General features: G+C 42.0%; 1 protein-coding gene across 1 annotated transcript in view; it reads left to right on the top strand.

Moving 5' to 3' along the window:
* The window catches only part of LOC138259613 (uncharacterized), a 981703-nt gene extending 958309 nt beyond the window's left edge, over nucleotides 1-23394 (top strand). Inside the window, exons 6-7 of the mRNA XM_069207454.1 lie at nucleotides 12893-12976; nucleotides 23014-23394. Coding sequence (XP_069063555.1) covers nucleotides 12893-12976; nucleotides 23014-23394 — 465 coding nt within the window. The remainder of the gene's footprint in view (nucleotides 1-12892; nucleotides 12977-23013) is intronic.
* Nucleotides 23395-24157: the final 763 nt, after the last annotated feature.

Raw genomic sequence — 24157 nt, 5'->3', positions numbered from 1 at the left:
CTTGGACTCCCTTGGGTGTCTAGTTTTAAGAAATGTCTGGGTTTGGTAGGTCTCCCTAGATGATGCTGAGCCCAGGACCAAATACGCAGGTGCCCCCTGCAAAAACAGGCGGTTTTGTACCTTCTTTATGTGGAGACCTGGGGGAATGCTGGGTGGAAGGAAATTTGTGGCACCTATTAGATTCCAGAACTTTCTGTCACCAAAATGTGAGGAAAAGGTGTTTTTTGGCCAAAGTTTGAGGTTTGCAAAGGATTCTGGGTAACAGAACCTGGTGGGAGCCCCACATGTGACCCCATCTTTGATTCCCCAAGGTGTCTAGTTTTCAAACATGCGCAGGTTTGGTAGGTTTCCCTAGGTGTCGGCTGAGCTAGAGGACAAAAGCCACACCTAGGCACTTTGCAGAAAGCAGCTCTTTATTCTTTGGGAAAATGTGATGTGTCCATATTGTGTTTTGGGGCATTACCTGTCGCAGGTGCTAGGCCTATCCACACAAGTGAAGCACCATTTTTATCGGGAGACTTTGGGGAAAGGTGGGTGGATGGAATTTTGGCGCTCCTTTCAGATTCCAGAACTTTCTGTCACCAAAATGTGAGGAAAAAGTGTTTTTTGGGCCACATTTTGAGGTTTGCAAAGGATTCTGGGTAACAGAACCTGGGGAGAGCCCCACAAGTCACCCCATCCTGGATTCTCCCACGTGTCTAGTTTTAAAAAATGCACAGGTTTAAAAGGTTTCCCTAGATGCAGGTTGAGCTAGAGGCCAAAATCCACAGCTAAGATCTTTGCAAAAAACAGCTCTGTTTTGTTTGGGAAAATGTGATGTGTGCATGTTGTGTTTTGTGGCATTTCCTGTTGCGGGCGCTAGGCCTTCCCACACAAGTTAGGTACCTTTCTATCGGGAGACTTGGGGGAATGCTGGGTGGAAGGAAATTTGTGGCGCCTCTCAGATTCCAGAACTTTCTGTCACTGAAATGAGAGGAAAAAGTGTTTTGTTTTGCCAAATTTTGAGGTTTTCAAAGGATTCTGGGTAACAGAACCTGGTGAGAGCCCCACAAGTCACCCCATCTTGGATTCCCCTGGTGTCTAGTTTTTAAAAATGCATAGGTTTGGTAGGTTTCCCTAGGTGCTGGCTGAGCTAGAGGCCAAAATCCACAGCCAGGCACTTTGCAAAACACAGCTCTGTTTTCTTTGGGAAAGTGTGATGTGTCCATGTTGTGTTTTGGGGCATTTCATGTCGCGGGCGCTAGGCCTACCCACTCAAGTGAGGTACCATTTTTATCGGGAGACTGGGGGGAACATAGGGTGGAAAGAAATTTGTGGCCCCTCTCAGATTCCAGAACTTTCTGTCACCGAAATGAGAGGAAAAAGTGTTTTGTTTTGCCAAATTTTGAGGTTTGCAAAGGATTCTGGGTAACAGAACCTGGTGAGAGCCCCACAAGTCACCCCATCTTGGATTCCCCTGGTGTCTAGTTTTTAAAAATGCATAGGTTTGGTAGGTTTCCCTAGGTGCTGGCTGAGCTAGAGTCCAAAATCCACAGCCAGGCACTTTGCAAAACACAGCTCTGTTTTCTTTGGGAAAGTGTGATGTGTCCATGTTGTGTTTTGGGGCATTTCATGTCGCGGGCGCTAGGCCTACCCACACAAGTGAGGTACCATTTTTATCGGGAGACTGGGGGGAACGTAGGGTGGAAAGAAATTTGTGGCTCTTCTCAGATTCCAGAACTTTCTGTCACCGAAATGAGAGGAAAAAGTGTTTGTTTTTGCCAAATTTTGAGGTTTGCAAAGGATTCTGGGTAACAGAACCTGGTGAGAGCCCTACAAGTCACCCCATCTTGGATTCCCCAAGGTGTCTAGTTTTCAAAAATGTGCAGCTTTGGGAGGTTTCCCTAAGTACCGGCTGTGCTAGAGTCCAAAATCTACAGCTAGGAACTTTGCAAAAAACACGTCAGATTTCAATGTAAAAATGTGATGTTTCCATGTTGGGTTTCCTATTGCAAGCATTAGGCCTACCCATACAAGTGAGGTACCATTTTTATTGGGAGACTTGGGGGAACACAGAATAGCAAAACGGGTGTTATTGCCCCTTGTCTTTCTCTACATTTCTTCCTTCGAAATGTAAGACAGTGTGTAAAAAAGACGTCTATTTGAGAAATGCCCTGTAATTCACTGGCTAGTATGGGCACCCCAAAATTCAGAGATGTGCAAAAAAACACTGCTTCTCAACACTGTATCTTGTGCCTATGTTGCAAACACAAAGGTTTCCTTGCTACCTATTTTTCACTCTTTATATTTCAGCAAATGAATTGTTGTATACCTGGTATAGAATGAAAACCCGTTGCAAGGTGCAGCTCATTTATTGGCTCTGGGTACCTAGGGTTCTTGATGAACCTACAAGCCCTATACATCCCCGCAACCAGAAGTGTCCAGCAGAGGTAAGGGTATATTGCTTTCAGAAATTTGACATTGCAAGAAAAAGTTACAGTTTAAAACATGGAGAAAAATGGCTGTTTTTTTCACCTCAATTTCAATGTTTTTTCATTTCAGCTGTTATTTTCTGTAGGAAACACTTGTAGGATCTACATAAGTTACCCCTTGCTGAATTCAGAATTTTGTCTACTTTTCAGAAATGTTTAACTGTCAGGGATGCAGCATTGGTTTCACACCCATTTCTGTCACTAACTGGAAGAAGGCTGAAAGCACAAAAAATTGTAAAAATGGGGTATGTACCAGTAAAATTCCAAAATTGTGTTGAAAAATTGGGTTTTCTGATTCAAGTCTGCCTGTTTCTCAAAGCTGGGAAGATGGTGATTTTAGCACCACAAAACCTTTTGTTTATGCCATTTTCAGGGGAAAAAACACAAGCCTTCTTCTGCAGCCCTTTTTCCCTTTTATTTGAAAAAAAAATAAATTTTTGCTGTATTTTGGCTAATTTCTTGGTCTCCTTCAGGGGAACCTACAAACTCTGGGTACCTCTGGAATTCCTAGGATGTTGGAAAAAAAGGACGCAAATATGGCATGTGTAGCATATGTCGACAAAAAGTTATGGGGGCCTAAGTGCAAACTGCCCCAAATAGCCAAAAAAAGGCCTGGCACCTAAGGGGGGAAAAGGTCTGGCAGCAAAGGGATTGAAAAGCAGAACGTCTGCTCAGGTTGGACAGATTTGAAACTCAGACAATAAAGCCACATCTCTTCTCTGCAAGATGAAGCAATTTTTATGTTTTTTTTGTTGCACTAATGATGAAAGCTTGTGTTCAAATCTGAAGCGACTGTATTGACAGGCGTTATCATGAAAAGTTGTTACTATGGACAGGTGCGGCACATGGGAGGGAAAAGGGGCGGGGTGGCATGGCACATGGTGGGCAGCATGGGGGGGAACCAAAAAAAAAATCAATAAAATAATAAATTTACCTTTATTTCCGCACTGCACCATCCGCTCTGCTCTGCTCCTTCGTTGCAGGCACAGGCACCCAGCCTGCCCAACGTCCAATCCTACTGCAACTTTCATGCTACTGGCAGCATGAAAGCAGCAGTAGGATTGGACGAAGCACCCCGCCAGGGCGTTCTGAGGCAGAGTGGGAGCCTCTGCTTGCTCTCTCCAACCCGGCAACACCTAGTGCGCGTGTATGTTTGGCCGACCTGAGACGGCAAGCCAAACATACATGCGCACAGATGGGGAGTGCTGTGCTCTCCCCTTCTGTCCCTGTCACGCATGTGGTCCCACCCACTTTTATCTATAGTCTATGGAGGAAAATATGCAATTACAACCATAATAACCTGTGGAAGGTGACACAAGAAAATTGTGTGAACTAACACAGAGACAACCAAATTAACTATGCTTTGTGAGATTATTAAATTACACATTTTGTCTATGTCAATTCCACATTGGCCCCTCCCCATGCACTTCAAAAACAACTTCAAGCACACGTTTCTGCCTGCCAGCCCAGTGGGGGACAGGACCTTAACATTGACGCCGGCACATAATTCGGGCAGTGAAAAGCGTGACAGGGCTGTCCATGGGGGCCGTTGCACTGTTCATGGCAAGTGAAAGCAGCTCTGCACTGGCGGATTGAGACCGCCGGCACTGCCAGGCTGTCGGCTGTCGGCAACCTGGAGGTGTCAGCGGTCTGACCGTGGCGGATCCGCCATGGTCGTAATGTGGAGGCCGGACCGCTACTTTGGCCCAAAGTGACATCTGTAATGCCATTTCATCATCACTAGTAAAGAAGATATCCAGTAAATGTCAGTACAATGCTCAATATGGTAAATTTGTCAATTGTGTTAAGGGCCTTTCTAGGTGGCTTGAACAATGAACAGATCCTGTTCCATCAGATAAAAAGCAGACCACTGATGGCCTCATGACAAGGGTGTGTGAAATTAATGTAATTTGCTTTCGATTAATTATGAGAAACTTTGGCAAAAATGACACAAAACTATATAAAAAGTGAATCCATCATTTAGTGCTATGTTTTAGCTTGAAATGTGTTTTTATATCGATATTTGGTAAAAGAATGTATTTCAACAAATAGTAGTGCAAAAAAGCACTACAAACAGCAGCAGTTGGTGTTCTCTTCTGTTCTACTACTTTTTCAAAAAGTCTGTTGCAAATCAGCATAATGCAAATATTAAGAACACTGCCTATCTGCACGATTGCAATCCCAAATTCAGTCTGCAGTACAACATGGAGATAGTATCCATCAAAGTGGTTGAGATGGCTTCCTGATCTTCATCAATAATACCTCCTACCTCTTCCTCAAATCTTCCACATAATTTAACACTATTAACCACTGTATCTTTCTCAACACCCTTGCATTTAGGATGGGTTTCAATTATTTCATCCTGCAATTTTTTGAGTCATACCTGACAAATAATGCCCAGTTGCTGAAAATAAGCTATTCCAGATCTGTTCCTAGTCATATAATTTGTCTCAGTGATACATTCTCTTGCCAGCCATCTTCAAAGAATACATAGAGCATCTTGGATTCATAAGAAAGGACAAATATATTAGCATTCACCCATAAACAAACAACACCTAACTCTACAAAAGGGTGTCCTCTCCTGACTAGATTGGCTATCTGAAAAACAGCATTACCACATCCAAGTCTGGATGTCCAAGGCATATCTTAAGTTAAGGCTGTTTTCTGTCCTAACAATACATGAATATTCCATCTCAAGAATAAATTGGAGTTATGCTAACCTTTTAAGGTCTACTTTTGTCCTGATTGTTTGGAAGAGGACTTGATATCCTATATACATGGACTGACCCTATGTTTGTTATTTATTCACGAGTCCCTTGACTTCTGTTGAATATCTTAAGTTAAGCTCTAACAAGATAGAATTTGTATTCATCACAGCTACTACCAATAGGTAAAAAACATTCAGTAAGAGATGAAGGAAATGAAAGTTAATAGCACAATCATCTAACTTGGTTACCACACCATGCCATGATGTTTCCATCTGAGCACCATTATGATCATCAGGACTCATTTTGGATAGAAAACAAAAACAACCTGCACACAGTGGCCCTGCTCTTAAAAGTAAATTAACTTTAATTAATGCTGATCTCAAACCAGCCTTCATGGCCCAAGACCTATCTCACCTTCACAGCACAGTTCTCTACTGATGATTATGACCAAGAACCATCTGAATCCCCTGGAAAGCATTAGCCATTTAAGAAGCCTCATTCATTTTAGGCTTTCAAACATATCTTCAGATCGGCCAACCCTCCTGAATCTCCATTTGCACCCTCTGCCTGCTTGCATCACCTTCAAGACCTTCAAAAAATAAATGCTGCATTGTGTACAAGTAAGCCAATTCTGCTTTCCTATTTTACCTGCTTCCTAAGCTCAAAACTATAAGAACTCTGTAAAGGGTCCAGATGAAGTGTTCATAGTCTGGAATCCAAGAAATGCAGAGAATCATAGAAATGAAGAAAGGAAAAGACCACAGGGTGTATAATTGCTATGATCCAGAGGTATAGAACTACATTGTAGTCCACATATGCCAAGTTCCATTGCTCCTTCACTTCAGGAAACCCTCTTTTCCTGCTCTGCACTCTCTTTCCAACCTATCCTCCATACCCTGCCACTAGATAGTTGTTCCCTGTATGAAAATGCTCTTTTTTGGGTGGGCACCACCATTTATTGCTGAATTTTATTGCTGGCTTTTAGGCTCTGCATACGGGAGAACTGCTGACTAGTGGTCAGTGTATGATCCCTAAAACATGTAGAAATTGGCTTATTCAAGCTTATTATAAGGCCATGGTATATGGTGCAAAAAATCACCCATGTCTTAGAAGGTTAAATGTTACCTTGTGCTAGCCACTACTTTGACAATGAAAACAAGGCTTCAGGCCTACCATTTTAACTCACTGCTGCAATTGAAATATGCAGTCACCCCTGTCACAATCCCTATTCTGGCAGGGAAATATTAGTATTATTACGTCATCCCTATGTAGGCCTTGTAGCCCACAAAGAGGACTGCATGTTATTTAAAAGTACAAAAGGTATACACTCAATGTTACAATGTCCCCACAATGACAATGCCCTAAAAGCTAGTTTCGGTGTGGAAGTCTGTGGTCGTTCAAAAACAGAAAACTGAAGTAACAATTAAAATATTGATTCTGTATCTCTGTTTTAGGTCCAGCAAGAAAAATGTCAACCTACATTTTTAAGTTGAATTAACAGTCCAATGCAATAGTGTAGTTGGAGTTTTAATAAAGTCAGTCTAGTACTTGACATTAATGAGGTATAAACACTGCTTCTAGAGTAGGGACAAAGGCCTTGGAGTGAGTGGATGATTTCTTCCCCTTGCAGCAAGACCAGCTGGTGTGGGCCTAGGAACCGAATTAACTTCAAAGGCTACAGTCCTGTCACAAGTAAATGTCAGGTGACAGCTGGAAGTGCCCCAGCCTTTAACCCTCTTGTCAGGCTGGCACCAAACCCAGTGACTGTAAGCTACCTCCGAGAACCAGTTTGAGTGACAACAGAAGAGGGGACTGTTCATTGCTCCGACTTCACCTCTGCTGCAAAATTAGGTAGGGTTGCCCATGGGAACCCCATTAGTTAGGGAAGAGCTAGAATTCACCGCCACCCACTAGCTGGTGCCAGGTAAATGTGGCATCACTAAGGCACCATCTTCAGAATCCTTTCTGGACCTATGGAAGAACAGAAGAAAGAATGCACCTGCTTTTGAGACCTATGAGGAAGCTTAAAAGGCTGAACCTGGTTTCATTTCTATGTTTTTTTCACAGAAGAAAGAAGTGAACTTCAAAGTGCAGTTGACTGACCTCTTCTGTGGCTACAATGACACAACAAGAGGCCTTTTCCTGAAGTGCCAGCTGACCTGTAGCAACTGACCCTGGACTGAACCCTGCTGTTGAGCTTTGCCTGACAACCTGAGAGTCTTGAATTATCTCCTATAAGGTCCTGGGGGCCTTTAAAGTGTACTTTTGGGATTGTTCGGCCCCACAAAAAAAGTTTTGACACATTTGAAAACAATTTCTCCAGAGCTTCAGCGGTAACCACCAGTAAAAGTATCAGACTGGCAGTTCCAAAGATTGGACTGGAGTTCTACTTTGTCGCCCTCGAAGATCCCCACTGCTCTAGAAAAAATAACAAAGGGCCATATGTACTAAAGCATTTTCCCATAGACACAGAATGGGTAAAATCCTTTGGTAAATCTGGCCCAAAAGTCCCATTCTGTGCTGTAAATTGAAACATTTTCAGCGAGAATTCTCCATAACTCCAGAGCACCAGTGGGACCAACCTGCTTCAAGTATCTGGTATTTGGTGTTGCATTTTGGTACTTTTAAATACTTTACATATTTTCTTTAAGTTAGGCCTTTCTGCTCTATGGTATAGCTACACGGGGTTGAGCTCAGGTTTAAATTATTGAAACTTTTGACTGGGTCTAACAGGCTAGTGTCTTCATTACTTGTGTTGGACTACCGTTCACTGTATTTAAAAATGTAATTTCCTACATTCCACAGGACATCCAGTCTCGCACCCTACCTCGCTTACTCTTCATTGCTCTTTTACAGGGCTCTATTGCTTTGGTTTATGCTTTATAATTCACAGAAGTAATATGATTGAGTACATCTGACTACTAAGCCCTTAAGAGCAATGGTGGGAACTAGGACCCCTAGAGGGAACACATACAGGTACCTCTGGATAGCCCCAGTGTTTACAAATCTTACCTCCCAATTAGCCATGGGGCATTTCCTTGACCTCTGGAGGGTGTCAGAGGAAGGACTTTCCCCAGAGATGCATTTAAGCAGTGCAAAACATTTGCCTTCTCTAAAGTTTCCTTCACTCTCTTGCTGTCTCTTCCACCTCACTCTACCAACCAGAACATTGTGACTCAGGTCTTAAATCATACACATCCCTACTCCTTCCCAATCACACACCCATTTTATTGAGGCTGGCAGCTGCCAGACAATGCCCATGCAGCCCATTCTCTAATCATCAGGGGATACTGAGAGAATCCTGCCCACACTAGAAGGCTTTACCTGGTATTATCTGTCCTATAAACATCTACCATTGGTGATAAAATTGTTTTACCATAATTAGGAGAAAAAAGGTAGAGCAATGAATCTGAACATTGAACCTTTAGTACTACCAATTGTACTGATTTTCACCAAACAACTTTTCACATTTGAAGAATAAGTGAAGTATAAGTTGAGCATAACTACAAACGTATTACAAAAAGGAGGCAAGATCTAAAAAGTGCATGGACCAATCATTCAGGTATCTTCAGTAATCAAGCTAAATTAGCCAAGAATGGAGTGCATCTGTTTTGATATGTGTTTCACCAAAATGTCTATTAAGACATACCTTGATGTCATGACTACAATCATTGACACCATAGTATAACCTTTATGCCCCATTCAGGGTCACAGAAAGTTTTGTGCCCCTCAAAGGTGCAGGGGGGTTTGAGAATTGACCTCTATGCAGAGCATCACCATCTCAAACTCCATATAAATGCTTGCAGTATCATAATGATTCCCAACCATGTAACAATCAGGAAGTATTGACAGACAGTGTTTAATTCCTGCCAGTTTTTGTAGTTGCTCAGCACAGAGACTTATTTCTTGACACTGGCACACATTTATGACTGTCCACCACATTGTCGCACATCAGCAGATGATTTAACATTGCAAAATATATAAAAAATAATAATGGCAGCAGGCTATTCTTACAGTTGTGGTGGCCAGAAATAGTCCATATTGTCACAATTGCAAGAGAGTAAAGGAATGGTAAGTAGCTACACTGTTACTGGTATTTGACAGCTCACAAAAGGAGGGTGGGTAGTGAAAGCTGCAGTGGCCTCACGAAAAATATATCTTGAGCCCGAGCCTTATTTTTCCACAAATTAAGCACTGTGGAAAACTCAACAGTGTTATGTCTTGGAATGCTGGTGTATTTCATAACAATCAGGTATGAATGCAAGGAGTGCAGAACATTAGCAACAACATTCATATATACTCTATTTTCAAACAACAGAGCAAACACAGAGAGCAACTCCAAGGTGAACACAAAATGCCAAAATAATTTTGTACATTTGGAAACAAGTTCATGAAGCCAGATTCTTTGGTCACCCCTGTTTAAATGCCAGTGTCAAAGCAGGCTCAAAGGGCGTGAAGGAAATTTGTACCACTTTGACTCAGACAATGGTGCAGATGTATTCAGTTTACTAAGAACATCTGCCGCAGATTCATCCAGAGTCTGGGCACACTCATCAAACCATTACCAGATGTACTAAAAAAATCCCTTGCGTATGGAGCCTCACTCCTGCTAAAGCAGTTTGAAAGGTCAAAGATTCTCTAGGCACTGACCAAATTACTACCTTCCTTAATCCCAACAGATGCAATGAGTTAGTTGTAAATGCAAAGTATTTTGGATTAAGCATTGTCCTGACCCAAGTCGACACTGCTGTGCCACCATGGAAGAAGGTAATTCCCAAATTGGATGGGAAGCAATGTAAATTCTGTTGGGCTGCTAGCACTTTCACTTGTAACTTTTAGTACATCTATTTGAAATGATCATGGACCACAAACTACTGCTAGCCCTCTCCGTGCATTCAGCTCCTCGTAAATCACTCTAGAAAAAGAATTGAGCTCACCAAATGCTAACATGCCAAATGACTGAGAAATTAATTTGGCATGGCTGCTTTCTCCTGCACCTAGACTTGCAATGCGCAAGAGAAAACTGAAGCAGACATCCCCTTAGAAAATGAATGAACCCACGTAAAATCTGCTACAATCACGCACTGTGTAGAGAAACAATAACAAAACCCCAAAGGTTTAACAGATGGAAAAAGCGGCAGCAAAACAACACAGACAGAACACTTGAAGTCAGAGCGAAGCTAATGGTCTTCATGAAAATACAATAGGTGATGAAAGTGTCCGGAGTGGGTCTACGTTTCTGGTATATAACATTGGTAATTTCAATGACACACAGGAAGAAAATTGAGAGAGACACAATTTCAGACATCCTACAAGAAGGTCCTCCCTTTTCAATTTGATTTCTAAATCCTATTTTCAATTTTGCCACTTTTCCATATTCTCAAAAAATGCATTTGTTTATTCAGCTCTGAGACTGGCACACCGGAGTTATCTTAAAACTCTGCCAATTTTCTTTCTAGCATAATTACGTCTTTAGCTGCAATAATCTGAAAAGTTTAATTTCCATAAAATGTATCCCCATATTTACTAGAAGCACCTGCTAAGGAAATATGAACATTCGAACGAATGCTGCTCTGCAAACGTACACTGGGATGAAAGCCATTATGAAAGCAACATATAAAAATATATCAACACAAACACATTGCATGCACCATTAATGTGTGAATCCAAAATGATGGTTTGAAGACAGAATACTTCTGAGGTGTTCTGCCAAGAATTAAATGGTTCTCGTTTAGATATTGTGCAGCTTTGAGTTTAATAAATGTGCAACGTTTGACTGCACTCTTTCAGTGCTAGCCTATCTGGTAGAGTTGACGTGATGGAAAACTTTTATTAAATAGAATTATCTTTGTTTTGATTTACAGAACATATTTCAGAAAGTTGGAGAAATAAACCTGATTACAATTGTCAATCAATTCTAAATTTTAACCAACGGTTACAAGATGAAACAACTTTTAATTAACAATATCGAAGTTCTGACAGTCCACATTTCTTCACTCATTTATTACGCTGATAAAATTACCTTTCGGGTTTATTGCTTGCATGTTACATTCTATTTCAGTAAGAACATCACCTTGCTCGAACATACACATAGCAATCGGGATACCCTGAATTACCTCTGTTTTGAATTATGCTCGGAGTATGAGACGTCCAACTAATTTCCGTATATGTTTATGCAAAAAGAATCGCGAAATTTATCTTAGACACTTAATAAACGTGCCACCAGCATGTGTTAAAAAAAATGTAAGCTTTTCTCAAGCTGTTACATATATCCCTTGAAATCTTATTAACTTCCCTTTGCTTAGTTTATCTCATTAACTTTCCATTTATCTGCTTTATTGTGTTTTCATGATTCCAGATTCACAGTCATCTTGCAAAGTAATCTATTTGATTTAGAGTAACATTCGCCTTTTGCATTGCAAAGCGTGAACATGGTCTCCAAATTTACCCCAACATCAGTTTTCATTATCCCTACGTCCTTAGCTCACAAAATAGATTTCGTTTCACATCTAGGTGTATTTCAAATGTACTTCTACTTCTTCAGAGTCAGAGTACTGTTCCTGATCCAGCCAGAAGTCATACAATCAATGTAACAGTTCATTTCCTTTAAAATGTGGATTCTTCTCTTTCCATGATTGGCAATGTCGTAGGTGGTTGTAAGTGGTCTCACAGGAGCTTTCTAGGAAAGGAGTGGAATTTACAAGTATCTAGAGTAATGGGTTGGGCTAGAGTAATGGGTTCGGAAGAGTATTAATACGCTGATTTCAACAAAAATTTCCAGATATTTTAATTTAAATTTAATTTACAATTATTAAAATTTAAATGCACTTTTGTTAAAATGTGCAATATAATTTGTAAAGAATAGGATATAAAGAATCTAGAGGCAATATTGAATACATGCATTAATACTCAGGTATTAATTGAAAAATACCCAGGTATTAATAATCTATTTACTGTAACGGTTATTAAAACAAAAATGCATACTTGTTTAAATATGCAAAAAAGTTAAGAGTTGGAACCTAAGGGATCTAAGGGATATGGGTGCTGAAATGTATTATTAATCAGTCCCAAATTTAAATACATATGTGTTATTATTTAAGTTAAGCTCATAGTTAATAAAATTGAAAACGCATATTTGTTAAAATATGCTAAATAGTTTTTAAAGGGTGGAATGTAAGGGATCTAATGACAATGGGTGATGGGTGTATTATTATTCGGGTATTTATTACAAAATAATCATAACATAATTATATTTAATATTAAAATGCCCATTTGTTTAACATTGTTTTAGGCATGGGATGTTAAGGATCCAGTGGTAATAGGTGGGGAATTGTAATAATACTCTGGTAGTAAACAACATACAGCAGTAAAAATGTTTAAAAAATTTGACAAAAAACTAAATTAAATGAAACATTTTAAACAAAAATGGTAGGAAAGATAGCTAGTTTTAATATGTTTTTAATTACAAAGTATAAAATATAAATCGTATCAGTCAATTCATTTTTTAATAAACATGTATTAAATAAAATTTGGTGTCCAAAAAAACAAAAATATATTTATTAGTTTTTAAAAATAACATTCTGTTCTTTGAAATATTTTAAAGATATTTTTGAAAAAAAATATATATTTAAATACAATTTTAAAAACTATTTCTCACAGTTTCCAATTGATTTCAGTTGGAGAAATTGTCCTTTTTTAATTTTGACTTTTCAGGTTACTGTTTGCACTTGTGCATCAGTTGCTACAGTTGGTGGAGCATCGCTGTCAAGATGGGAAGCACAGAGGAGCTGTGGTCAGGTAAGAACAATATGATTTATTTAAAACAACATGTAGTTTAGGTAAATTATTGTAAGGATAGAGGGAGAAAGGTAGTCTGCTGTTAAAAATAAGTTTTATGTTTTTTGATTTAATCATTTAATCTGTTTTTCATCCAAATACCGTTTCTGTTCATTTGTGGACATTAGTCCAGTTACCTTTATTTTTAACTGAAGGTTTAAGACAAATATGGAAAAAAAATCATTTTTTAATCCAAAAAGTTTTAAAAAAGACAACTTGTAGTTTAGGTAAATTATTGTAAGGATAGAGGGAGAAAGGTAGTCTGCTGTTAAAAATAAGTTTTATGTTTTTTGATTTAATCATTGAATCTGTTTTTTATCCAAATACATTTTCTGTTCATCTGTGGACATTAGTCCAGTTACCTTTATTTTTAACTGAAGGTTTAAGACAAATATGGAAAAAAAAACATTTTTTAATCCAAAAAGATTAAAAAAAGACAACTTACTTTTTTTCTAATTAGATTTTTTATTAGACCTACATTTTTAAATAATGCATTAATTAAGAGAAAAGAAGACAGAATGGCTGAATTGCATTACTCTAATTTTAAAAGGGTACATTTCAAACAATTTGGGAATTTTGGACATTGGTATTAATTCAGCACATAGCTGTCTAGGAACAAAAATGATGAGATTTTGTTTTTTGGGTGACATTTTTTGATTTGAATGGCATGGATGTTGAAGAAGTTGAAGAGAAGAAAGACCATAGAAGATTTACTTTTTTTGCTTGTAAATTGTAGAATCATTTTATTTATTTTCTTTGGATTACCATAAGCTCTTGGTGAGTGGATGCTTAAGTAACTACCAAGAGTCCAAAAAAGAAGACTCCATCAGGTAGGAACAAATATAACTATTTAAAAAAAAGAAGGAACAATGTCAATTGAATTTTGGAAATGATTCAAAACAGGAGGTTAATCCTGTAAATTAAATAATGTTGTAATATAATATGTAAGCAATATTGTCTAGGTGGCCTGAAGCTCCCAACATTGAATACTGCTGTATTTTGGCCAGTAGTCTCTCGGATATCTCTTTGCTTTTTTTGAGAATTCTACAATACTGACTACCTGTCAAGAATTGAGCTTGTCTCATTTCTTGAAAATGTTGTTCCTTTTCACTATTTCCTGAAAATGATGCAGATTGGGGTGTTTTTTTTCCTATGGAATTGTTAAAAGAGTTATGCTAACTTTCAATGGCATTTTATAGGTTTGACCCTCCCTCTAAAGCACGTGAGCAGCAGTTCTAGCAGTCAATTGGAAAACCAGGGTTTTCATCATGTTACCCCACTTGATTCAATGGCCAATTCATGTCTGATCAAAATAATTTAGAAGTGGTGCAATTTTTTCCTTTCTTAAAACATAATCTGATTGCACAATTGTTGTATGGAATTTTTCTACACATTCAGGAGGTACAAAACACAAAACTGTGAATTGTCTTAGTGCAAACTAAAATTTACTGCTTGACATACATTTCTGAACTAAGTGTGTTTTTTAAATTTATTACCAATGTACCTGAGAAAAATTGAGAAAATATCCTTGCGTTTTGGTGATTGGATAAAGTTTAATTATAGTATTTATCATTTGTAACTCAAAGTAAAAAATATTAATGATTATTTTCCTAGGAGTGTTAGTTATCATTTTCAACTTTATAACTGACAACAATTCAGTATAAGTTGAGGGTTGTTTGTTAGGTACTAAAACATAAATGAGTGGTTGTATTATTTATTAGCAAGTACAGTGTAAATGTGGGCAGAAGGATGGGGATTAGTCTTAAATGTGCCATCTATCATCCACATTTCACTGTTCTCCAGGGTAGCAGTGTTAAGTAGGGTAGCTAAAATTAGTATACATTTTTCGGGGTGTCCATTGTCATAGAGGAGGAAATGTTCATGGTTAAAGGGTCTGTTAATTCTGGGGGAATGTTAATATAAGAATAGGTTTGTCTGGTTCTAGGATGTGGATTACTTGTTGTTTTTGTCATTGTACCATTCTTCGCAAATTTGGGATTGTGGCCATCCTACTTGCAACATGCTTCGGGAGCGTCTGGGCTGCTTTCCTCAATACTGAGTCACAGTGTTCATTGGTGGTGGCAACAAAGGGCCTCATGACGAGTCTGGCGGTCGGACTGCCAGACTGCCATGTAGGCGGGCCCAAAAAGACCGCCATGTTGGTGGTCTCTCAGACTGCTGTATTGTGAGTTAAACAGGTAGGACCGCCAACCAAAAAAGCCAGTCCGTCAGCGCCAGAGAGGCCTGGAAATAGGTGGTCTGACCTCCAGCCCCAACAGCACAGTAACCAACCACTGACCGTATTACATGCTGAAAGATGCAGTGGCAGGCACCTATGGCGGTCAGCCAATGGCAGTCCAAACCACATTGGTTTGGGGTCACCAAAGTAATATATAACAGCACATTGGATAGATTTGAAAACAACACAGCTAACACACATTGTCACAATGGACACACCTGCAAAAGGCACTATAAAACATATCCCTTCACACACCGCAATGCTAGGCATCACCAACACCAAACACAGAAGCAGAGCGAATTATTTCCACACTGTACGGATACCAGGCACCACTTTTTTCACTATTCCATACAACACCCCACACACACTTTTGTCCAGGCACACCCTTTTGAGATTCCCCTATTTAGTAAGCCACTGTCACATTTTTTTTTGTTTTCAAAATCCATCATGTCACGTTTAAAAAATCCATGTTTTTCTGAGGATGAGTTGAGAGTCATGGTATATGAAACCATAAGAGTAGAGCCACAGTTGTTTGTATCCCAAGTCCAGCACACTCTGCCCAGTAGTAAAATGGAAATGTGGGACAGGATAGTCAACAGAGTGAATGATGTAGACAGCACCCTGTGCACAAAGGAGGACATCAGGAATAGATAGAATTGCCTCAGGGGAAAGGTCTGTTCCCCGGTCTCCAGACACCAGGTGCAGGCCAAGAAGACTGGTGGTGGCCCTCCTAGCACCCCATTACATCTCTTTCTCTGGGAGGAGAAAGTCTTTGCCATCCTGTATCCTAAGGGCTTGACAGGAATACCTAGGGGAGTGGAGTCTGGTAAGTCACAACACAAAAAATTTAACAAAAATGCCATGTCATGCACGCTCACTGCTCACCTTTTGCCTCTTTTCCTGTCACTTCACTCATAACCCCATTATACAGCAGTCCAAAGAACCCTGTTCGGCATTTTACAATTGAAGTGTACTCACCTGGGGGGAGAAAATTTGTGTATTGTGTATTAGGGGGAGTAACATGACTACAACTACCAGCAGGCACTGTTTTGCAGCGCCAAACACCAGACCAGCTTTTCCTTCTCCAAATACCCTTGTTTGCTTACTCCAAATTGAAATGAACTCACCTGAGAGGATAGCATTTGTCAAGTGTGTGTAGTACACGGTGTTCAATCAATCAATCAATCAATCCAAAAATGTATTAAGTGTGCTCCTCACCCGATGGGGTCTCAAGGCGCTGTGGGGGTGGGAGAGAGAGGGGGCTGCCGTATTACTGCTCAAAAAGCCATGTCTTTAGGTGCTTTCTGAAAGTCAGGAGGTCCTGGGTCTTACGTAGGCTGGTGGGGAGGGAGTTCCAGGTCTTGGAGGCGAGGTAGGAGAAGGATCTGCCTCCGGAGGTGTTGATTTGGATGCAGGGGACTGTGGCGAGGTCAGCAGAGCGGAGGAGTCGAGTGGGTGCGTGGAAGTTTACTCGTTCGTTGAGGTAGACTGGTCCAGTATTGTGGAAGGATTTGTGAGCGTGGATGAGGATTTTAAAGACAATCCTCTTGCTGATGGGCAGCCAGTGAAGGGATCTGAGGTGGGCAGAGATGTGTTTGTGGCGTGGGAGGTTGAGGATGAGACGTGCGTCTGCGTTCTGGATACGCTGGAATTTCTGCTGAAGTTTGGCTCTGGTACCAGCGTGGAGGGCATTTCCGTAGTCTAATCTGCTGCTGATGAGTGCGTGGGTGACGGTTTCTATGGGAATCCATTTGAAGGTATTCCGTAGCATGCAAAGGGTGTTGAAACAGGAGGATGATATGGTGTTGATTTGCTGGGCCATGGAGAGAGATGAGTCTAGGATGATGCTGAGGTTGCGTGCGTGGGTGGAGGGTGATGGGGGTGGTCCAAGGGCGGTGGGCAATGAGTCGTCCCATACTGTCTTGTTGAGGCCGAAGATGATGATTTCTGTTTTGTTGGAGTTGAGTTTGAGGTGGCTTGCTGTCATCCATTTGGCGGTATCGAGGAGTCTGGCTTGGAGGTTTGTCTTGGCGGTGGAGGGGTTCCTGGCGAGGGAGATGATGAGTTAGGGGTCGTCTGCGCATGAGATGATGGTGATTCCGTCGGGGCGGAGGATGTTGGCCAGCGGGGCCATGTAAATGTTGAAGAGGGTAGAGCTGATGGAGGACCCTTGGGGGACCCCGCAGATGATCTTGGTTGCTGGGGACTGGAAGGGAGGGAGGCAGACTTTCTGGCTTCTTTCGGCGAGGAAGGAGGTGAGCCAGTCTAAGGCCTTGTGCCGGATTCCTGCATCGAAAAGGCGTGTGCAGAAGATTCAGTGGCAAACAGTGTCCAGGAGGATGAGTGCGACAGTCTCGCCCTTGTCGACTCTGGTTCTGATATAGTCAGTGCAGGCGATGAGGGCAGTCTCAGTGCTGTGGTTCTTGTGAAATCCAGACTGGGAGGTGTTGTTTGCATTGTTTTCCTCTAGGAGGTGAGACAGTTGGGCGTTCGCTATCTTCTCAGTGACCTTGGTGGGGAAGGGGAGAAAAGAGATGGGGCAGTAGTTGGTGAGGACTTCCGGGTCTGCTTTGGGTTTTTGAGGAGTGCGGTGACTTTGGCGTGCTTCCAGGTGTCTGGGAAGGTTGCGGCATAGAAGGAGCTGTTGATTACGGCACGAAGCTGGGGAGCGATGATTGGGCTGGCCTTGTTGACGATGTGGTGGGGGAAGGGGTCTGTGGGGGAGCCTGAGTGGATGGAATTCATGTTTTTGTCAGTATCTTCGTTGTTGTTGGGGGTCCAGTTGTGGAGTTGGTTGGGGTGGGGGGGATGTGTTGTTGGTCATGTCAGTGGTGTTGGTGGTGGTGTGTGCGGATGGTGTGAAGCTGTTGTGTATGTCTAAGATTTTGAGGTGGAAGTAGTTGGAGAGGGAGTTGCAAAGATTTTGTGTGTGATGGGGGTCAGTGGTGCAGGATTTGGGTTTGGTGAGCTCTTTGATGATGGTAAAAAGTTCCTTGCTATTATGTGAGTTACTATCTATGCATTCTTTGTTGTTGGCCCTTTTGGTGGCCTGGATGAGTTGGTGGTGTTTGCGTATAGTAGTTTTGAGGGTGGAGAAGTTGTTCATGGAGGGCTCTTGGCGCCATGCTTTCTCAGTTTTGCTGCATTCACGTTTGGAGGCTTGGAGTTCAGTGGTGAACCGGGGGCGGTCTTGATGATGCGGGTGTTGTTGTTACTTTTCAGTGGGGCAAGGGAGTCTGTGCAGGTTGTTAGCCAGTGCGTGAGGTTCTGAGCAGTGATGTTGGGGTCGTTGGTGAAGGGGAGTAGAGTTTGTGTGAGCTTGGTGTTCAGGTGTTCTATGGGGATCTTGTCCCACATACGGTAGGGTGTGGTGTGTTGTTGGTAATGGGTGGGGGGTTTCGTGAAGGAGAAGTGGATGCAGTGGTGGTCGGTTCAGTGGAGGCTGGTGGTGTGTGTGAATGTGATGTGGTTGCTGGGGGTGAAGATTGCGTCCAGCATGTGTCCTGCTGAGTGAGTGGGTGAGGTGACCAGTTGTTTGAGTCCTAGGTTCGTGAGGTTGTCTAGCAGGGTTGTGGAGTTGTGGTCGTGGGTGTTTTCCAGGTGTAAGTTGAGGTCACCAAGAAAAATATAGTCTGTGGAGGTGAGGGCGTGGGAGCTGATGGTATCAGCAATGGCGTCACAGAAAGGGGGGTGGGGGCCTGGTGGTCTGTAAATGAGGGTTATTCTGAGGGTGGTGTTGGCTTTATGTGAATTAAGAAGTGTAGGTGTTCTGCGCTGTCTAGGGTGTCGAGGGTGTTGGTGGTGATCTTGATGGTGCTTTCGTGTATGATGACGATGCCTCCTCCTGGTTTATTTATGTGGTCTCTGCGAGAGATTTTGTAGCCTTCTGGGATGGCTATGGCTATGTCAGGTTCTGATGAGGGGTTCATCCAAGTTTCCGTGAGGAAGGTGATGTCAGGGGAGTGTGTAGTGATCGAGTCCCAGAGCTCGATGTCGTGCCTATGGATGGAGCTGGTGTTTAGGAGTATGCAGTTAAGGTGGTTGCGGGGGCTGTTGTGGTTGTGGTGCGTGTTGGTGTAGTTGTGGTGTGTGTTAGTGTTGTTGGTGTTTGTGGGAGTGCAGGAGAAGCGGCATGTGTGACATGTGAACGGTCCATGTGTGTGCTTGGGGTTGGCCTGAGTGCAGTTGGGGTGTTGTCCTGGGTTGAGGGTGTGGAGTATGGTGGAGGAGTAATGCTGCCTCGGGGGGTCGGGGCAGCGCGGGCCAGGGGGACAGTCACTCCACATGACTACAACTCCCAATAGGCACTGTTACTGTTATTCAAGCCACCAGCACATTGTTTCCATCTCCAAATACCCTTGTTTGTTGATTCCCAATTGAAGTGTACTCACCTGGAAGGGTAACATTTGAATAGTTTGTGTAGAACTGGGGCTGCCATGACTGCTAAGGCCAGAAGGCACTGTTACTGTTACTCCATCCAGCCAACCCAGTATCCTTTTCTCCAAAGACCCAGGTTTGTTAAGTCACACATGAAGTGTACTAGAGAGTGACATGACTGCAACTCTCAGCAGGCACTGTTTATGTAATTCCAACCACCAGCCCAGTGTTCACTTGCTCATGAACCCATGTTTGTTAACTCACAAATTAAGTTTACTCACCTGGGAGGATATCATTTGTCAAGTCTTAGGAAGTAGAGAGAGTGACCTGACTACAACTCCCAGCAGACCTTGTATCTGTAATTCCATCCACCAGCCCAGTAGTCGCTTGCCCATATACACATGTTTGTTAACTCACAAATGAGGTTTACTCACCTATGAGGATATTATTTGTCAAGTGTTAGGAAGCAGAGAGAGTGACCTGATGTCAACTTCCAGTAGGCCCTGTTTTTGCAATTTCAAATACCAGCCCAGTGGTCACTTGCCATTATACCATTGTTTGTTAACTCACAAATTAACTTTACTTACTGGGAGGATAACATTTGTCAAGTGTTGGGAAGTAGAGAAAGTGAACTAACTGCAACTCCCAGCAGGTCCTGTATCTGTAATTCCAACCACCAACCCAGTGGTCACTTGCCCATATACTCACATTTGTTAACTCACAGGATAACATTTGTCCAGTGATAGGGAATAGAAAAAGTGACCTGACTGCAACTCCCACCAGGCCCTCTTTCTGTAACTCCAGCCACCAGTCCAGTGGTCACTTGCCAATATATCCATGTTTGTTAACACACAAATGAAGTTTACTCATCTGGGAGGATAACATTTGTCAATTGTTAGGAAGTAGAGAGGGTGACCAGACTGCAACTCCCAGCAGGCCTTGTTTCTGTAACTCCAACCACCAGCCCAGTGGCCACTTACCAATATAACCATGTTTGTTAACCCACAAATGAAGTTTCTCACCTTGGAGGATAACATTTGTCAAGGGTTAGGAAGCAGAGTTAGTGACCTGACTGCATCTCCCACCAGGCCCTGTTTCTGTAATTCTAACCACCAGCCCAGTGGTCACTTGCCCATGTACCCATGTTTGTTAACTAACAAATATGTTTACTCACTTGGGAGGATAACATTTGTCACATGTTGGGAAGTAGAGATAGTGACCTGACTGCAGCTCCCTACAGGCTCTGTTTCTGTAACTTCAACCACAAGCCCAGTGTTCACTTGCCCATATACCCATGCTTGTTAACTCACAAATTAAGTTTACTCACCTGGGAGGATACCATTTGTCACGTATTGGGAAGTAGAGGAAGTGACTTGACTGCAACTCTCACGAGGCCCTGTTTCTGTAACTCCCACTACCAGCACAATGTTCTCTTGCCCAAATAAATTGGTTAGTGAACTCTCAGTTGAAGTGTACTCACCTGGGGGGAGAACATTGGTCAAGTGTGTGTACTAGAGAGAGTGACATGACTGCAACTCACAGGGGTCACTGTTACAGCACCTCCAAACACCAGAACAATGGCCATCTGTCCAAAGACCACTCTCTGCCAACTCACAATGTAAGTTTACTCAGAAGGGAGGATACCATTTGTCAAATGTGGGAAGTAGATGGGATGACATGAATACTAAGACCAGGAAGGCCCTGTGTCTTTAAAACCAACCATTAACCCAGTGTTTTCTTCTTGTCCAAATACCATTGTTCATTGTTTGTGAACTCTCAATTGAAGTTGGTTCACCTGGGAGGATAACATTTGTATAGTGTGTGTAGTACAGGGGGTGACCAGGCTGCAACTCACAGCAGGCCCTTTATCTGTAACTTTAAATACCAGCACTGTGTTCTCTTATCCATGGACCCCTGTGTCTTAACTCTCAATTGAAGTGTACTCACCTGGGAGGATGATATTTGTATAGTGTGCATAATACAGGGAGTCACATGACTGCACCTCCCAGGACGTCCTGTTTCAGTAACTCCACATACCAGCCCATTGGTTGGTCACTTGTCCAAAGACTACCATTTGTCAATTTCTAAATGAGGTTTGTCAAGTATTGGGGAGTAGTGAGATTGACATGACTGCAACTCCCAACAAGCCCTTTTTCTCTAACTCCAACCACCAGATCAGTGTCCATTTGTTCAAGCACCCTTGTTTGGTAACCCACAAATGACGTTTACTCACCTGGAAGGACAATATTTGTCAAGTGATAGGAAGTAGAGAGAGTGACCTGACTGCATCTCCAAGGAGGCACTGTTTCACTAACTCCAAACACAAATCCAGTGTTCAGTTCTCCAAATACCCTTCTTCACTAACTCACAAAGGAAGTGGGTCACCTGTGGGGATGACAGTTATCAAAGGTATGAAGTAGAGGGAGAGATATGACTGGTAAGGCCAGGAGGCTCTGTCTCTCCTACTCCAAACACAAGCGCAGTGTTCTCATGCCCAAAAACGTCTGTGTCTGAACTCTCAAATGAAGTTTACTCATCTAGGAGCATAAAATATGTATGGTGGGGGAAGTAGAGTGAGTGACTGGAATGCCAAACCCAATTGGACCTACGCCCCTAATTCTAAACACAAAAGCAATGTTCACTTGCCCAATTCCATCTATTTATGAAATCTCAATTAAAGTGCACTCACCTGGGAGGATACTATGTGACAAGTGTGTGTAGTATGGGAAGTGACACAACTGCAACTCACCGGAGGCACTGTTTCAGTGACTCCAAACACTAGAACAGTGGTCACTTGTCCAAAAACCCTTGCCTTGCCTGCTAACTCACAACTGAAGTTTACTTACCATTGAGGGACCAAGATACAGGTCATGCTTAAATCTGAGATGTATCTGGCTATGAAACTATTGAAGACAGGAAGGACATCTTACTCAGTATGCAAGACAATGATCCTAAAGGCCTCAAGATGCATCACCAGAATGGTATTGGCAGCAGATACATTAACAATGCACTGACCACATGATGACTCCAATCATATACACAACAAAGTCCTGTGTCTGCCTGCGTAACAATCAACTAGACCTCAAAATGGCCATAGACATATCTTGCCTTGACACTGTTTTGCCTGCATTGGTGGCAAGATGGCATTTTCAGGCCATCCTCTCAAGTGCTAACGATTTGCACATTTCAGCAGCTGCATGACTTAAATGGAATCGGCATGCATCACAAATGTCAGGTCAATACAAACAATAGCATGGGTAACTGTCAAAATAGGATAATCTGCAAATCAACTATGTACAAGGTCTTTGCGAAATGCCACTGTAAACGTTTGGAGGTAGATGTCACAATACAACCATTAAAATTGTATCTTTCACATCAACAGGTTGATGCTTGTGAATCTGAGGCCTTGCTTGGCTTTGTACCTATTGCTCCGCTCACCTGTTTCCAGTCAAGTCAAGTTCCTTGTCCTCCAGCCTGCCTCCAGTCGAATTCCAGCGTTCTTCGTTCCCCGATCAGCCTCCAGCCGAGTTCCAGTGTTCCTTGTTCTCCAAACAGCTTCCAGTCGAGTTCCAGCATTTCTTGTCCTCCAAGGAGCCTCCAGTTGAGTAACCCCGATCCTCGCCCTCCGGTCAGCCTCCTTCAGAGTTCTGGCTCTCTTCTGTCTTCTGCAGACAATCGGGTATTTCCTATTTCCTGTGATAGAAAGAAAATAAGAAAGGTGAAAAACCCAATTGGGGTTCTTCTGAAGTTTTCAAGCAAGTAACTTGATTTTCAAGGTAAAGAAAGATTATTCGCTTAATGCTCGTTGCACTAAAATCCATGAAACAAAACAGAGCTCTGTCTTTTAAATAATTTAGGACAATAAGAGCTAGCATGATTTATCATTTGGGTGGGAATCCAAGATACTGCTAAACAGACATTAGGGAAAGAAGTACTTCTTATAACAAGCGCCTCTATAGAATTGGGAGATCTGAAATAGAGCACGTTTATCAAAACTATCATTGAAAAAAGATTATGCCAGAACACACAGAAGCCTTCAGGTGAGTTAATTGTTTTTTGAGTTTGGACATTGTTTCAGAGACACTGTGAAACATTGTAAAAATAGGAAGAGACTTGTTGAGCCTTAGAAATGCATGCAACGAATGCATAATGTGTCAACAATAACTGACATTATGCCATGAATAATTCTGCAATAGTTTATGCAAGTCCAATGTATTAACAAAGTAATTATTTTGCAGCTTAGAATCCTAAAAACCAATAACCCAGTATTTTTATAAATCAAAAGTCCTGACGCCCAACACGACACACAGCCAGCCGAGTGACCAGCAGTCCGATTCTGAAGACCACGAAGCAGAAACCAGTATTTTCTCTTTTTCTTTTTCCAATCCCCCTTCCCCTTGAGGACTTTCGAGAGACAATGTACTCCTCATCGTTGACACTTTAGTCCTCACCGGGATTGCGTAATTGTCATCGCTCCATCGGAACGCCTGAAATTCAGGTGAGTTGCTTGCACAGAACAACACGAC

The sequence above is a fragment of the Pleurodeles waltl genome, chromosome 9, assembly GCF_031143425.1.
Source record: "Pleurodeles waltl isolate 20211129_DDA chromosome 9, aPleWal1.hap1.20221129, whole genome shotgun sequence".
Classification (NCBI taxonomy): domain Eukaryota; kingdom Metazoa; phylum Chordata; class Amphibia; order Caudata; family Salamandridae; genus Pleurodeles; species Pleurodeles waltl.
Note: the sequence above shows the minus strand (reverse complement) of the source record. Positions and strands in the feature narration are given on the sequence as shown.